Source organism: Rhinoraja longicauda, chromosome 5, assembly GCF_053455715.1.
Source record: "Rhinoraja longicauda isolate Sanriku21f chromosome 5, sRhiLon1.1, whole genome shotgun sequence".
In the NCBI taxonomy this organism is placed as follows: Eukaryota; Metazoa; Chordata; class Chondrichthyes; order Rajiformes; family Arhynchobatidae; genus Rhinoraja; species Rhinoraja longicauda.
Genome location: NC_135957.1, coordinates 33,568,015 through 33,585,906, shown reverse-complemented (window position 1 = coordinate 33,585,906; position 17,892 = coordinate 33,568,015). Strand labels below are relative to the sequence as shown.

Genomic DNA, 17,892 nt, shown 5'->3' with positions numbered 1-17,892 from the left:
CAGTTCCTTTGCCTATCAATTGAACCCCTTAAATCCTGTCTACTGCCTCACTATTCCTCCTTAAAGATACTCATTTTCATAATTGCTTTTACGAAAAAGTAAAGCTGCATTCATAAATGCCATGCAGCAATCTCAATAAAGTGGTAGAACTGACAATTTAGTTTGTGACTCCAGCCCACAAAAGATCCCTTTCCCTCTGTTTATCCCAAACCTCTTTGCCTCATCATCTTCTCCTCCTTGGGCATATTAAAAACTCATCTCACTTTACCGTGACCTTGTACAAGGCCTTTTAATTTAGAATTCCCCAAACAGTTCCTAAATATAGATTAGCTATAGGTAAAAACTAGTAACAGACACAGTTTTATAGTATAATAATCTGTATTTATTGAAAATTTTATTCATCTCCAGCAACACTGCAATTCAGTACACAGGAGTTGTGATAGTTTTTGTAAATGTAGCAGAACAATAGATTTGAAAACAAAGCTTCAATTATTTATCTTTCATAGAAAGAAAATACCCTCTGCATTATGCTCGGGGCCCAACTTTTCCCATGTTTGTCACAGCTATAAAACCCAGTCATAACCTTGCATGCATCACAAGAACGGTGATTTCCAAATTGTGACAATACTAGGATATATGAAAGAGTATAGGAAATATTCAGATTTTTAATATTATTCTAGAGCTAAGCCAGATGTCATTTGAGGATTCATTTTAAAACTCGCCTCCCCCTTACAAATGATTAAGTAGTTCTATATTGGAGTTCAAAGAGTTCTTAAAATAATCAATGTGGAAAGAGAGTCAGTCAAATTATGTAGCAAGCTCACTGAAAGATTATCCTTTCTAGTTAAGTAAAATTTAAAATTTCTCTCTTTAGACAGCCAAATTTATTTACAGATCTTTAAAATGTGCACACTACTACTTGGGTCTGTTGCTTATTTACTAAACAAGACGGTCGAGTGAATTACATCAACTCCTCCAACCACGTTCCACAGTTCAGCCCTTGGCACAGGCCTGGGAACAAGACCCGTGATTGTATTTTTCCAAGATATTATCCTGAATTACAGGCTGCAATAAGGGCAACAATCCCAAAACACTATCATAAGCTGAATCTATAGCCTTACAGGAAAGATATGTTTAAAGACACACAATGTAGGAAGTGATCAGCAGATTGGATCTGCATCAGTGAAGAGAGAAATAGTGGACATTTCATGACATTGATCTTCATTGGATATCTGACAGTCATCATTTACTGTTTCTCAGATGCCATGGATGTTGCCTGATCTGTTCAGTTTCCATCATTTTTATTTTTATTTCAGATTTCCAGCATCTATACACTCTGCTTTTAGAAAATATAGATCTGTATTACAACTATTTAGCCATAATTACAAACATATTTGCAAGATGTGACCCTGCAATGCATTTAAGACCGTATGAGAAGCACCACCTATTTATTATGTTTTCTGCAGAAAGTTAAACCCTGTGCATTAGTGTATGCAATAACTATTTATAAATTAAAATGCAAAAATCATTTATCCTCATTTTAATCAAGTAACTATCTACCAACGAAATTTACCAGTTTCAATGGACATCCTATGCTGAAGCAGGCTAAAGCCGTCTTCAGCTGCTCCTGCACTTGCTTGTGAAACATTATTCCTGACAAAGTGAATGTACGTAGAGCGGTGGATGAGAAAATTGGTGCAGTTGTAAACCACAGCTTCCAGCTGCAGAACTATAGGCCAGCTGGAGTCACTGCCCTCAGGAGAGGAAAAAGAGGTAGATGTGTGTGGGGGTGGTGGGTGAAAAACATCTGGTGAAGACAAATGATTAAGCTAGTTGAGCTTTCGAAACAATGTTTACTGAAGCATTTTGTGAGCCGGATCAAAAGTAAGTGTCTCAAACTAATTATTAAAAGTGCATTCTATAAATAATCATGGTTTTGTTTGTTGAGAAAAATAAATAGTAAATTTGAGTGAAACACTGTTTTTTCCACAATGATAAATGAGGAGAATGATCTTAAAGTAAATGTGATAGCAATAGATCAGATGGTACAAAAATGTCAGTAACATAAATGACTTTTTTACAAAATAAAAACTGGTATTTAAGATGCAACTCATCTCCAAACGACTTCACTCTGCAAGATTCTTAACAACTAATGGAGTAAAATGCTCAGTGACAGCAAAGGAACTTTCCTGCTTCCATAAAGCCAGGGAAAGAGGAAATGACAGCATAAAACAGTGAGAACATGTTGCCTGCCTGCCTGCCTTTAAGCTACAAAAACCAATTCATGATGCTTTCATGTTGAACTCGAGGAAGCTTGAAGGTCCCGGCTTTCCACAGCAGGTAGCTGCTCTCTCCAGTATGTGAATTGGCTGTAGATGTCCGAACAAGGAAAGTCAGAGGAATGTTCTCTCTTCAGTAGAGGGAACACGTGGTCAACTATTTCACTCAGCCTTACATAACTGGAAAACACATAGTTCTGCATGAGAAATTGAATGCATTACAGCCCTACATACATTTACAAGCAGGAGAATTATGTACGTATTCTCAAACACATTCTTAATATGCAACGTTATATCCCAATTGATGTGTCCCATGGCTCAGTAAAATCCAACAGGAAAATATATCCGCAATTGCTTATCTGACAGCAATTTAGTTTTGTACTTAACTTCTGAAGTTTCACCACTTAAGACAATGAAATTGAAGAACCACATCTGCCACAATATTGTACAGTTTTATTAATCAAGGACAAATTTCCACGTAGATGCCTTCATTTGTGCTGGATGTATCTGTTAAAGGATTTATGGTCAGTTAACTAGTACTGGAAGTATGAAACTCCAAAATGACATTGTCAAAGTTTTCCTTGTGTTCTGAGAACAGCACATGAGGATATTGTTGTTCTTATTCAGGAAAAAAACAAGGTAACTCAGAGTGACAGATGGCAGCATAGGAGGCATAACGACAAAATGGGTAGGGTGGGGTCAATAAGACAGCAAAGGGATAACACAGTTTTGTGGTACAGCGAGATATATATTTGTAGGTATGTAAATTGCCTTACTAGAGAAGGGATGGCATTGGATCAAATCACCGGGAATGTACCCAGGTAAGTGCTTGATGTGCCAGTGGAAGATGTGATAGTTAAGAGGAGAGGTAGTAGCCAAAACCCAAAGTTACAAAGTAAGTATGGAAAGAGATATGGATGTCTGGAAATTAAGGTCCTTATTTGGGGGAAGGAAAATTTCAATGCCATACAACATGAACTGGTAACGGTAGACTGGGAGTCATTTAAAAGTGAAAGAGATCAAATTCAAGGCCAATGCATTCCATGAGGGTAAAAGGCAGGGACAGCAATGCCAAGGAACCCTGAATATCAAGGGTTGGATGAAGAATAAAGAGAAAACAAATAGCAAGCATAGAGAACCAAAAATTGGTAAGACACAACAGGAAGATAGAAAGTATAAATAAATTGGAAGGCAAAGAGGCACCATGAAAAATAACTAAGAAGACATGGTTAAGAAAATTCCCAAAGCATTTTATGTATATTAGATAAACAAGGGGAGCAAAGGATCAACCTGAATGAAGCTAGGGCATGCTCGGAAGACCTGGCATGAATGTTTTCCATCTGTATTCAGTTAGGAGGAGGACATTTAATTTGGAGAATTCAGGGAGGGGAATAGTGAAATTCCACAACTATTCTCATTAAAAAGAAAAGAGATTACAGATATACATTGGTTTACTGCTGAACAAATCTCAGGGTCTGATGAGATGTCTCTGGCTGCTAAGAGAAGCAAAGGGAAGGCTGGGGCCCTGGCAGAGATTCTTAAATTTTCACTGTCCAAGAAGCGGTGTCAGATGACTTGCATGACAACAACTGTGATGCTTTTATTCAAAAACAGGTGGGATAAATCAGGTAAATACAGGCTTGCAACTCTGTTTGTGGTAGGGGAATTATTGGAAAAGGTGAGGGATAGGATTGATCTACATACAGAAAGACAGGGATAAATCAGATAGCATAACTTTGCTTGGGAAATATCATGTCTATCCAATTTGATTGAATTTTTTCGAAGAGACGATGAAGATGAAGGTAATGCAGTTTTTTGTAGTGCACTTAAATTCAGCTAGAATTTGACAGGATCACACTTGGGAGACTGGACCAAGTGATTGAGCCAATAAGATTCAAAGCAAGTTAACATTGTATCCAAAAATCACCTTGTAATCAAAGACAGGTGATAGTGGTAGACTATTTTTGTGATTGGAAGCCTGTGTCTCTTGGTCTAACGCAGGAGAGTCAATGCCAGCAACCTTACTGTTTGTGATACAAAGGAGGTATGATCACAAGTGGGAGATGCAGAAGGATAGGGTTATTGTAACTGGGAATTTCAAGCTCATTTGTATTAACTGGTTTGCCTTAAAGTTAATGGCACGGAATTTTTGACATGCGCCCTGGGGAGTTTTCTGATGCAGTATGTAGATAGACCAATGATCTACATTGCTGGACCTTGCCTTGGAGAAAGTAACTGGTCAAGTGGAGGGAGTGACAATGCAGGATCATTTTGGAGATAGTGAGCCTAACTTTGAATATTTTAACGTGCTTATGGAAAAGGACGAGGATGGACTACAAATAAAGGTCTTAATTGGGGAGGCCAATTTCATTAACACAAGGTAGATTGGAAGCATCTGCTTGCAGGTAAATCCACTATTGCACAGTGGAAAGCATTCAAAGGAGAAATAACAAGATTTCAAGGTCAACATGTTCTTGTAATGGTAAAAGCCAAGGGTAATGAAAATAGGGAACTATAGATCAAGTGATTTTGAGCATTAGACAAAGAAGCAAAAGAAAGCTTATGATGGGGAGAAGGAACCAATGACAGGGGAGGTGCTTATAAAGGAAATTAGGAAGGTAAAGAGGAGTCACGAGTAATCACTGATAGACTGGATTATTAAGGCAAATCTGAAGGTTTTCCTTAAGTATAATGAGAACAAAAGAGGAACCAGAGAAAAACTAAGGGCCATGAGGGACAATCTGTGCTTGGAGCCAGAAGATATAGATGAGGTCCTAAATGAATATTTTACACTGGTATGCAAAAGGATGTAGACTTCATAGTTGGTGAAATCTGTGTAGTATGTGAAGTTCCAGTGCTGGTCTGCATAAATAAACCAGGTGGGTTTATTTTTTGCCAAGTTGCTATAGGAGGCAAGGAAAGAGATTATGGGGTTCTGGCTGTGATTTTTAAAGCTTCCTTGGACACAAGTGTGGTACCAGATGAGGAGGTCAGTAAACATATCATATCATCATATCATATATATACAGCCGGAAACAGGCCTTTTCGGCCCTCCAAGTCCGTGCCGCCCAGTGATCCCCGCACATTAACACTATCCTACACCCACTAGGGACAATTTTCACATTTACCCAGCCAATTAACCTACATACCTGTACGTCTTTGGAGTGTGGGAGGAAACCGAAGCTCTCGGAGAAAACCCACGCAGGTCACGGGGAGAACGTACAAACTCCTTACAGTGCAGCACCCGTAGTCAGGATCAAACCTGAGTCTCCGGCGCTGCATTCGCTGTAAAGCAGCAACTCTACCGCTGCGCTAATGATCCTTCTTTTTAAGAATGGCAGCAGGAAAAAGCATGGTAACTTCGGAGCCTAACATTAGTGGTGGGGAAGATATTGGAAAAAAATTCAGTGGAAGAGAATTTACGATCTGAGAATTTATTGGAAAAGCAGGAACAAATTATAGGCAGTAAACTTGGCTTTGTCAAGGGCAGATTTTATCTGGCCAATTTGACAGAGTCTCTAAACTAAACTGAAGATTTAGTATTGACACAAAGCGTATTGATGAGGACAGGGCAATAGATGTGACTTAGATGGACTTTAATAATGCCTTTGAACAGTCTCATGTGGGAGACAGGTTCAAAAGGACCTATGGATCTAGAGCAAGTCTGCAAACTCAAAACAAACCTGGCTTTGCAGTAGGGGGATGAAAGGTAATGGTAGAAGCTTGTTTTGCGATTGGATGCCTGTGACCAGTGGTGTTCCACAAGAATTAGTTAACTTTTGGGATCTTTGGTACGTGTAATGTATCTGAATGACTTGCATGTGGATAGGAGAGGCAAGATCAGTACATTCGCAGATGACACAAAGATTCGCAGAGTTGTTGATAGTGAAAAGTAGTCTTGGGCTGCAGAGTGATATGGATGTGTTGGTGAAATGGTCTGAAAAATGGCAGATGGAGTTTAATCCAGAAAAACACAAGTTGATGCATTTTAGGAGCACTAATGTGGCTAGTACATACACCATGAATGGTAATGTTTTAGAGAATATTGAGGAAGGAGGGGCTTAGGAGTACAGGTTCATAGATCCTTGAAGGTGGCAAAATAGAGAGAGAGAGGGGGTGCTCAGAAAGACATATAGGACAAACTTCTATATTCAGTGCCCCATATATTAGTCGGGGCATTGAATAATGAAGTAGGGAGATTTTATTTGAGCTTCATAAAACCTTGGTCAGACCTCAGCTGCATATATTTCTGGTCACTAAGGTATAGGAAGAACGAGAAAGTGCTGGAGGCTGGACAGACGATTCACCAGTATGTTGCCTGGGGTAGAGCAGTTCAGTTGTGGGGAGAGATTGACGAGAGGCTCCCCTGGACTAGAAATGGTTAAGAGGTACACGATTAAGCTGTGCAAAATTATGACAGATATATAGATGGAATAGATTACAGGAAACCTTTCCTTTGGAGATAGAAAAAAAACTAGAGGACATAATTTAGGGTAAGGGATAAGAGATATGGGGGGATCTTATTTACTTAGTGAGTGGTAGGAATCTGGTGTGCACTGCTTGAAAGACAGATGGAAGCTAGGTCACTGACAACATTTAAGTGTCTAGGTGAGTACTTGAATCCCCCCTCATTGTATGATTAAATGTCACGGAAATTGGTGGTTTGTGATTGTGGGGTGAGTAGTCTTAGACTAAAGAACAATAATTGGTTAGTTGGTAAGATGGGCAGAGCAATGGCAGAGGAGTTTAATCCTGGCAAGTGTAAAATTATGTGTTTTGGGAGAACGAAAAAAGATAGGATATACACGTTGAATGGAAAGGCCCTTGGCAGTATTGAGGATCAGAATGACCTAGCCCAATACAGGCCCAAAGATCCCTGAAGGTGGCAGCACAGTTAGCAAACAGGATACTTGCCTTCATTAAGTGGGCCAAGAATACAAGTGCAACTTTATAAATTGTTGTTTAGACCGCAGCTGGAATATTGTGTGCAATTCTGATCCCCACAGTATAGGAAGGGTGTGATTAAACTGGAGAGGATGCAGAGATTCACAAGGATGTGCTTGGGATGGTATATTTCAGTTAAGAAGAGAGGCTGGGTGCAGAGAGGGCTGAGGGGGAAGCTGATGATAGGAATAGACAGCCCGGATTATGAAAAACTTTTCCACACAGCCGAGCTGTTTAAAACAAGATTATTTGGGAACCATTTTCTTTCCCACCCAGGGTTAATTTGTACTGGAACCCAATGTCTGAGGGGGATGGTGGGGGGGTGTTGAGGCAGAGAAATTTCCAATATTTAAGTATCTAGACGAGCACTTGAATTGCCACGGCAAAACAGGCTACGATCCAAGTGCAGGTAAATTGGATTAGTACGGATGGGTGGTGGATAAACAGTAGGGGTGTATTGGCCCAAAGGGGCCGATTCAGTGTTGTACAACTATAAAAACAAAACCTAAGGCCAGAGATAATACTTCCAAGCAACAAGAAATGCATTAAATGCACCTAATTCCACGCTAAGCATTGTATTGAAGTAAATTCTGAGAAAACAAGATATGCCTCTAACAATTTAGGAAATGAAGGTGTACTCACGATGAAACATTGGTCTTTGCATGTTCCTGTATTAGTTCACCTTTAGGATTGACTGTAAAAATTCTGTTGATCGGGACACCAACTTGTTTATAAGAGTAAACATCCTGAAAGAAGGGGAAAAAACAATGTTTACAGTGTCAGATCATATATAATGTAATCTACTATACATCTGAAACAATTCAGAAATAGATAATGTTTCTGGTAATTTTTAATACTCGTGGGAAGTTATTCATTCAGAACAGTCTGTGGGTTGGGCTGGAGTATGAAATGATTTTACAAATAGGTGTGATAAGTAATAGACTTAAAACAAAATCTGAAGCATTTATCCACTAATAAGGCACGAAGGCTTGACCAATATCCAAACAATTAAAAAAAAATAGTTATCCCTCAAGATACTGAGGGGATGTTCTCAAAACTAAATTAGTCGCAGAGAGCATCTAGCTACCACTGTAAACAATTGGGAGCATTCCAATTGTTTATGGTGGTAGCTAGATGCTCTCACTTCTACTAGAGTCATGTTCCTTCCTTGGCACTTGTCTTTGGAGAGGAAAGCAAGTCTATTAGTGATGGGTTGATTCAGAACAGGCAAAGCCGCCTAGCACACTGCACAAATGCTTCAGCATTTAGCCCAGCACCTGGTACACACAATTAAAAACTGTGTGAACAACACCTCGGTAAGGAATCTCACCCATCATTCTCACTGCTTAAATAAGCAGCAACTGCATATTTTTAGATGCTGGGAATCCCTAAAGATTTTTGTGTTTTTTTAAAAATTGAGATTACAAATTTTATACATTTATAAACTTGCAAAGGAATTTGTAGAAAAGCTGCTGACTGATGATTTGCCATGCAAGAATCATTATGAATACAGCAGGCAATCAAAAAATTAAGATGGAAATTAAAAAGTCTATTTTAAGGTATTACCAAAAAAAAAAGGCAAACGATTAGGTCTGAAATACTCTACCGAGGCAGCATTCCACAAATTTTCTCTGGAAATTGAACCTCATCTTCAATTCAAATACTTGAGTTGCTGATATAAAAGATAGCCAATTCTATGATGAATCTACACTCATATATGGTAACCAAAGTAGAAAGATACATTTCTCAATTGAGCCTTTTGACCAAATTATACCGACTGTGGTTGGGGCAGTCAGCATTCAGCCATTCAAAATGAAGTCAGTCTAGGATTTTTGTGCAAGAGCTGCAAGTCTGGGACTTGCTACCAAATTTGATGGTCCAATTGTGTCCGTGCTGTTATTTGCTGAAACCCAGAGTCCAACAGAGGGGAAGTCTAGATGGGATTTTAGAGCACCACCTGGTAAAAACAGCTGCCCAGACACCTGGCACAGGTCAAACCCAATGTATTGTCTGAGACACCATTGATTACCAAAGCTGTTCAAGCACTGCAGATCTGGAGACAGAGGCAGGCATCTTTTAAAAATTCAGTACACACAAATCTCTGAATTATTTAATGTCCCAACGTCAGAGACAGTAAAATCAGTGACAATTTGGCAGAAGGTGGCGTGGGGCTGCCTTTGCACCATACCACCCAAGGCCCAGTTGCTGAAACACAAATGACCATTGCCATTTATTTAGATGAAGGAATCAAATCCAAGTTTATTTACAGTATAGTTAAATGGGAAAATAAACAACAAGGAAAATGAAAAGAGTCTACAAAAATATGGAGGCAGTTTAAAGCAGTAGGCAAAGATTTAAAGTATAGAACGAAAAAATGTGATACACACTTTGGTGTGAAAAGTAAATGCAAAGAAGTTAGTGACATGGCAGTACTGATTTAAGTTCTTGTCAAACAAGCCTGACTCGGTGTCCAACATATTTATCTGTCTTTCTTGCAATGTTGCACTTAGAGTCAAATCATGCAGCACGGAAACAGGCTCATCACCCCAACTCCTTCATGCTAAGCAAGATGCCCATATACACTGGCCGCAATTTCCTGCATTTGTCTCATATATCCCTCTAAACCTTTCCTATGTACCTATCCAAATCCTTTTTAAATGTTATTGTACCTGCCTTAACTACTTCGTCTGGCATCTCGTTCCATACACGTATCTCCCGCTTTATGGAAAAACTGCCTCTCAAGCTCCAATTAGACCTTTCCCTTCTCACCTTAAACCTAATCTCTCTAGTTCCCCAATCATAGAAAAAAAAAACATAGAAGGAAGCTGAGGAAAACAAAAGTAACCCAAATATGGAAAGGGGTGGTGGACACTAATCCAATCTAAAAAAGGAGATATGAAATCATTATAATCTTTTTTGACTCCATCAAGAGGATCTGTGAGGAATCCTTCTCAAATTTGGTTGCTCAAAGCTTCCTTAAGAAAATGTGACCTTCTCACCTACTGGCTGAAATCTCTGGCCAATGACCATTCCACATCTGGGATGGTACTGAGAATCTTGGGCCCCTTTGTTAGAAGCCCAGCGAGAAACCCTGATGTACTGCCTAGGAAAATAAAAAGGAAGAAAGCCTAGCCTCATCTGAGAGAAATATGGATAAGTGCCAACTTAAAGTAATGGACCAAAAGCTAGAAAGTGTACTTTTTTAGGCCAGGAAGCTGGTGATGGACGGTATGTGCTGTCAACTTACAAAATTCTGTGCAATTAGAGATATCAGAATGTTTTTATGTACAAAGCACATCAACCAATAAGAAAAGGAAATGGAGCATTGCCCTTTATGGCAAAGAGGGAGTAAGGAAGAGCAAATTGGTTTTGCTGCTCTTTTTACTTTCTTATGACTTGAAACATGGTTAGAGACACTGTTATTGGATCAAAGTACTATCCTTGGCAGTTAAACGGAGATCATGCTGCCAAACCCTTCCAGTTTACGCTTCAGTTTCATGTCACCAGTGATTTATCAGTATGACCCACGTACACTACGTCCCGCATAAGCACGAAAAGGAGATGGCAAAGATGAGAGTCCAACCAACAACCACTTAACTTGTTTGGCCTCGACAGCAGCAGGCCCCTAAAAAGCAGCCTAACTCTTTATATGGCTGACTAGGAAATTCTAGCAATGCCAGATCTAGATCCTGGCCTCACTTTTGTGCTGAACTTTGATTTCTGATGGAGTCAATGATGAACATCTATTGAAACAGCTGCACAAATTCTGCCTCAAATGTCAAGCATCACTTGGGTAAGCAGAATGTTTGCTCTGTTAAATACATACAGAGTACGGATGAGAAATTGGCATTCAGGCCATCAAGAATTCTGCTTTCATCATACTACCAACCAACAGCAAAACTATTCATTCATTTTATCTGCCGTAAAATTACACACAAAATAAATTTCTTCTTATGCAGCCTAGATAATACCACCAGCAAATGAAGATGCAGTTGACGGAGGTATGTTGGGCAGACAGAGAAAGATGATGATAAAATAAATACATCCCATGTGCTATCTATTCATCGTGTATCAACTGTTCATCAAGATTTCATCAGGAACAGGGATAGACTCCTGGAATCTACTGTAGGCCATATTTTCTCAACTGCCTTTCCTTGCAATTTGTCAAATTTTCCAAATTACCCTCAACCTTTCCTGTGCGACTAAATCAATTCACACTTGCGCTGGAGATTTTTGTTTCTATACTTGTCTGTTATAACCAGTGCCTGCTTTGTGTCATCACCCATAATCACTTAAACACACCTGCCCTCGAATCCGGACCAAAACTCTTCCTGTCCCTTCCTCTCTCCCATCCCAACCCACATTTGCTTAAAAGTACTTTCCAGTTCTGACAAAAGGTTGGGCCTCTCTGCAGCTGTCAACCAACCTTCTGGGTGTTCCCTTCATTTATTACTTACTTTTCTGTGTTTCCTTTCTGTCCAATTTATCATCTCTGACCCTCCCCTTCTCCTTACATCTCTGGAGGGGGCTAGTTATTATGAATGGGATATTGAGACAATTCGAAAGCCTTACCAAATTTTGAAAAATATCTGCTGAAATGAAGTGATTTGAAATGAAAAAACTACACAAGTTCACTCATTAATCACAATTAAATTCCAACCTATTTTGAAAGATTTTGTTTTACACATTTGCACTGCTTTAAGAATCTTAGCAACTAAAAAATCATTCCTCTGGCGTAAAAGACCGAAGAGCAGCAATGAAGGTGCAATAGCTGGTAAATTCAATGAAAGAGTGCTTGAACTTGCAGAAATAGCATTCCAAGTAACATTTTCACTAAAATAAATAATTTTGCTTTTAAAGGACAGCATCTCGAATGTGCATGAGAGTACTGACTGATTACAATTCTACATTCTGGCATGCTTCATGTGGTCATGGTCCTCACAGGGTAGGGTTTGACTTACATTCGATCGGTTTCCAAAGGCAGCAAAGAAGGGCTCTTTATTTGGATAAAAGAGGTTCCTGATGTCTGTTAGGCATTGAATCTTGAACTTTTCAGGCTTCTTTTCAATTACTTCTCTAAAATTAAAAACAAATACATATGTTATTTACTTGGCATGACAGATCAAGGCTGCCTTTCATAAAAAGATACTGCTATCTTTTGTGAAGAAACCGCATGTGTTTTAATATTTTGGATTCTATAGACAGTATCATTTAGGGGACTTAATGCACATATTTTTAGTTTATTCATGTAATTCTGTTCAGAAGGATTCAGATTTCTAGCACTCGTCTGAAAGAAATCTTAAAATGTTAACTGTAAGCAAGATAGTAGTAATACAGATCCACCATCAATTTTCTGGCAGCCTTGGTTCCAGAGCCTTTCTGGATTATTTATTTTGCCAGACCAATTGAGGTCACAGCCTCTGAGAGGAGTCCAACGGTACCAGAACAGTCTGCCTAAGCGCCGAGATATCGGAAGTCGGCTATGGGAATGGATCTGCTGCCTGCGGCCGGGCCAGAGTTCCAGAGCCTCGGCCACAAGGAGCAAATTCGACCCACCGATCAGCCGCAGGTCTGTTATGGGAACGGGTCTGCCGGCTTCGGCAGCAGGGGGCAGATTCGGCCAGCAGATCGGCGCGGAAGTCCCGATTAGGTCAAGATTGGCTGCCTCAGCCGGCTCAGGTGCCACATTTTCAGGGAGACTTCCTGGGGGGGGGGGGGGGGGGGGGAGTTTCAAGCGCGCTTTCATAATTTTGTCTGGATTAAAGGGGGCACCACCGGACCACCAGTTTCCAGAAAATCAGTAGTGGACCTGTATTAACAAGTAGTGGCTATATCTTTGGAGCACAATAGAGAAAAAAAATCTACATTATCTTTACATTCGGGCTTGATCATAGATGATGCCAGAATTTTCATTATGAAAGAATATGAAAAACAAAACTAAAAGCAATAAATGTTATGTTACCTGTGCAATGCTGAGAATACACTACTGGGACATAGCAGTAAAGGGCCTTTTGGCAAGACTGTTCCCTTTTCATTAACCCAGTGCAAATATCCACGTGTCATATCAGCCATCCCAATGGCACGCGCTGAGCAATACAGGAACTTGTACCCATTTCTGCAGAAAAATTAAAACAATATGTTCAGCCACTTGTATTCTCTTCATTTTCCAGGCTTTGAACATCATGCCACTGAATAAACAGTAACAATCACGATCATGGCCTTGTGCACATACGATATATCATTATTTTAAACTAAGATAACCCTCAATATTTCTGCAAGAACAGCAAGTTCAGGAATGTCATCCAGGGTCTTGTTCATGACTGGCACAATTAGAGTTGAGTGCAATTGAAAAAAGGGACTATTTAGCTGAAATCTATGAATATTGAGATGAATCGCTTGGGTTTATGCTAAATACAAATAAATCATTCCAAAAGACATTTCATATAAAATATACTAATATGCTCGCTTATCCATTACACTCTAATATTGCCCCATTTTGCATATAGCTGAGAGTGAGAAAATAAAGAAAATTATTTTTTTTATGAGTTATAGTGCATATCAAGAGGCAGTCTCCTGTAGTTTTGTGGCCAGCACAATCTCACGGGAGCTTATAACAAATGTTATTGTAAAATATTTCAGTTATGGTCAATATAAAAGGTGCTGGAGGAACTCAGAAGGTCAAGCGGCATCTGGGGAGGCAATGGACAAGCCACATTTCGGGTTGGTTCCCCTCTTCAGGCTGATTGTAGAGGGGAAGAAAGCTGGAAAAGAGTTGGGTACAGGACAAAGCCTGGCAGGTGATAGGTGGATTCAGATGGGATGGGGGGATGTTGATTGGCAGATGGGTGGAGTAAGTGACAAAGGCTTGAGGTGTAAAGGCGCTAAAAATGTGTCAGATAAGGAGAGAGAGAAGTGAAATTTAATGCCAGTAGACAAAATGTGGGTAGTAGGGCACGGGAGAGGAAAAAAAGGGGGTAATCAAAGGGAAATTAGAAACAAGAATGGAAAATGAGTGCACGAAAGTGGAAGGCAGAAAGGTGACTGGAGATGTGGGAGATAGCAGGGGAAATAGGAGTCCATTGGGGCATGGGGGAGAGGGGTTTGGTGGAGGTGAGAGGGTGGGGGTATTGCCTCTGGACCAGGGGGGCCCGGGGATGTGGGTAGGAAATAACCATGCAGTAGATTGGGAGGGCAAAATCCATCTGTTTCTCTCAGAGCCCGCTATTGTAAATTTATTAATTTCAAAGAGGTAGATTCTCATGTTACACTGTCCAGGAAAAGTGCATTTACATTTTCCTAATGCCCTCGTGCATTATTTTAACTAAACCTCTGCTGCCATAATTCCTACTCTGCGGAAGACTATGACAGGGAAAGTTTGATTTATCTACTTGCTGTTCACTTAATTTATAATGCAGATATAGGATGACATTCGAAGCCTAAGGTCACCACAAACAGAATTAAATAATCCTCTTTATTCATGACTTCAAAATATTTCTTCAACTATGACTTTCACAGAACATTCTAATTTCCTGTTCTGATGTTTTGACTGGAGAATGCTTACCTTGAGAGAACTTAATCGTATTTTGTCCTTTGTGGACAAATGTTTTATTTCCCACAACTGCCCTCTTTCACCACGAGGAATTCAAATACAGAAACGTTATTGTTTCAACAGGAAACGTGATTAAGTTACTTTGACGACATTTACTATTTGTGCTTTAAATCTGCAGTATTAAAGAATTTATCTTTTCCTCCGCATTCATCTCAAGGTACAGTCCCAGACATCAGATTTTGTGAATCTCTCTCTCTAATTTCCTATCTTCAGAAAGAGCCCTACAAATTTGGCATAGCGAGCTGGAGAGAGCTGCTTAACAAAATGATCCAATTGTGTATGGCATTACATCTACTTCTTAACCAGTTCACTGGAGATCAAGAGCAACTTGCTTCAACTCTGTTTCAATGGGCTCTGATGAAACCATGAGGTGTCCAAAGGCACAGTTAAGTGGATAGTTTGACATGGTGCAGCACCCACAGTTTATACATCATTTGTTTGTTTACCAAATGTATGGATGCAAGGATCTCAATATCATCTGACATCCTTCTCCATCACTGATCAGTAATAGGCTCCAAATTCCCAAATGTCAGTGGGCATGCTACATCTATTAACATGTAAACATCTTTCAATTTTCCCCCACCAAACAGGGCATCTCTTCCCATGAGGGGATTTTGAAGGTGCTGTTTCAGTAGTCTAGTGTTGGCCACGGGAACATCTGGAAGCCTCGACATGGGTCGAGTCTCCCTGCCCGAGGAAAAATTCAACACATTGATTCCTGGTATAATAGGTTTATCAAAGGAGGACAGATTAAGCCAGTACTGTCTGAAATTGAGAAGTTGGCTCATTGAAACACACAAATTCTTAATGTGCCTGACAGGATACATGCAGTGCTGTCATTTGCCGTACTGTGATGTCCAGAATTAGAGGCCTCCGTCTCAAACATAGACATTAACCATTCAGGACAAGTTGAAAAGTAATTTCCTCACCCAGAGCCCAGTAAATGATTGCAATTTTTAGTAAGCCTGCAGAGGCTCCATTCCTGTGTATATTCAAGTCCGAAATCAATACATTTTTTAGATGCTAAGGAAACAAAGGGAGGAGTTGGTTCAACCAAGTGGTTCTCAGGTATGATGAGCCATGATTTTAGTGGAGCAATCATGAGGTGCTGGACAACCTACTCCTGGTTCTATGTTATGTTCTAGACAGTATTATGTTCCTCATCTCAGTGAGCAGGAATATAAAATAACCGGCATGAACATATGTACGGCATATAATTTTGATGCAAAATATGATCAGAGCATTTCTTTCTCCTGAGAAATTGCAATTAGATTTTTCACTTTCAGAATTCAGCATGGAGACAAATTCTGGAGGTCCACTCATGGCCCATACAATGGTGATCAATTATCCCTGTCAACCACAGTGGTTGACTACAGAACCAGGCAAAGCAGATCCTCGGTAGTCATTGGGGCCAAATGATGTGAATTTTCCATCAACCTTTTAAATTTGTTGGGAGATTCAATCTTCCAGTGGATAAACCAACAGAGTAATGGCAATAAATCTCTCTCTAAATTCATTAACATTTCGCAAATTAAAAACTGAACTGAACTGAAGAATATTACTCCGGCAGTGATAGCACTCGCACAAGTTAGGATGTCATTAGTTGTTGTGGATATTAGTCCCACTCCGTGTACTCATAGCACCAGAAACAGACCGATTTCCATGTTCAAGGGCAGATAAAACATCCCATTGTCCTTGTAGAATAACATAGCAAGGGAGATTTAATAATGCTATGATTAACAAATGCATCTCAACAAATCACCCAACAATGTACTTTAACTGCCCTTTTGTGGGTCCTTGGTGTGCAAAATGGTTGCTTCATTTGTCTTCATATCAGTGAATGCACATTAAAACACTTAATTGTCTTGCATGGTAGAACACCCAGCAAATGTGAAGGGAACTACCAGCACGCAGGTTTATTCTTTTTTTAAATGGTAAGCATTGTTAAGAAAAAGGAACTGTCCTATTTATTTAAGTTCTGATGAAAATTTAGTGAATTTTACTCCCTCTTTACATTGGCTGCCTGACACTATGCCTCCAGATATTCTGTTTTTATTTCTATCGGTGCCACTGGTTCACAAACACCCAATTTTTGGAGATACCGCACATGCCAACGAGTGGAATGGATGGGGAAGGATTTGCCAGTTACTGCAGTGCTGCAGACATTTTCTGCATGGTGGAAAAGGGTAATCTGTGTGCCTTCTACTCCAAGACCCCCCCCCACCCCCCCTCTCACCCACGCCAAAACAATCAGGGGTTGGGTCCAGCCAGTCAAGCAGAGCTGACAGCGCAAGGCAGACTCCCTCACTCACTGAGTGGGTGAGGACAGCTGGCAGCCATTCTTCTCGACCCTGCTTGCTCTCTGTCACAGCTGTTTGAGATTCTGTCACAGACAGACTTTTGGTTCTTTTCAAACATGAAATCTTCAGGTTATGAATGGCTCTCAGGAACAGAACCCTGTTGTAACCTGAGGACTGCTTGTTTTTTTATTCTGATTTATTTGTGTAGAATTCAGTTGCTTTCAACTTGAAGAACTTTTCATGCTGTTGCTGGTACAGACTTACAAAACAGACATGAATTTGATCAGAATATACAAGTTAAAATAGAACAAAATGCTGTACACATTTGTAAAAGCTGCAGTAAAACTTACTGGCTCACTTTATGGTAAAGCTTTGCTATGCCTTGATGCGTCCAATCCTTACCAAGTGTGGGTAAGATATGCCCCAAAGCATCAGATCTGTAAAGATATAAAATACTTGTTCACTATTTCACTTATGACATAACTTCAAATAACAGTATATGAAGGCATGTCTGGGTAAAATGCACCTTGTAATTGTTCCATCAATATCAGAAATAACAATTTTGTCATTCCAGTTCCAGAGGTAGATAGTTCCTTCACACCGACATGTGCCCTGGTACTGTGTGGTGACACTGAACACAACATCATTTGGGCCTTCCTTTAGTTGGAGACTTTTCTGTAATACAAATAAAACACAAGTCCACTAATATGGTTTGTGTCAAATGGTTATATCAGTTTTTCTACACTGTGGATTAAACTTT

General features: G+C 39.8%; 1 protein-coding gene across 5 annotated transcripts in view; it reads right to left on the bottom strand.

The window, feature by feature from the left end:
- Window positions 1-383: 383 nt before the first annotated feature.
- Window positions 384-17,892, bottom strand: part of lpin1a (lipin 1a) — a 64,226-nt gene continuing 46,717 nt past the window's right edge. For 4 of the 5 annotated variants that reach the window (XM_078399271.1, XM_078399273.1, XM_078399272.1 and 1 more), the window contains 6 exons: window positions 17,659-17,807; window positions 17,483-17,569; window positions 13,186-13,338; window positions 12,185-12,299; window positions 7,866-7,969; window positions 384-2,459 (listed from right to left, as the gene is read on the bottom strand). In XM_078399271.1, coding sequence (XP_078255397.1) covers window positions 2,294-2,459; window positions 7,866-7,969; window positions 12,185-12,299; window positions 13,186-13,338; window positions 17,483-17,569; window positions 17,659-17,807 — 774 coding nt within the window. In that variant the 3' untranslated portion in view covers window positions 384-2,293. Of the gene's footprint in view, window positions 2,460-7,865; window positions 7,970-12,184; window positions 12,300-13,185; window positions 13,339-17,482; window positions 17,570-17,658; window positions 17,808-17,892 lie in introns of those variants that run through there. The other variant, XR_013547265.1, reaches the window with a different exon arrangement.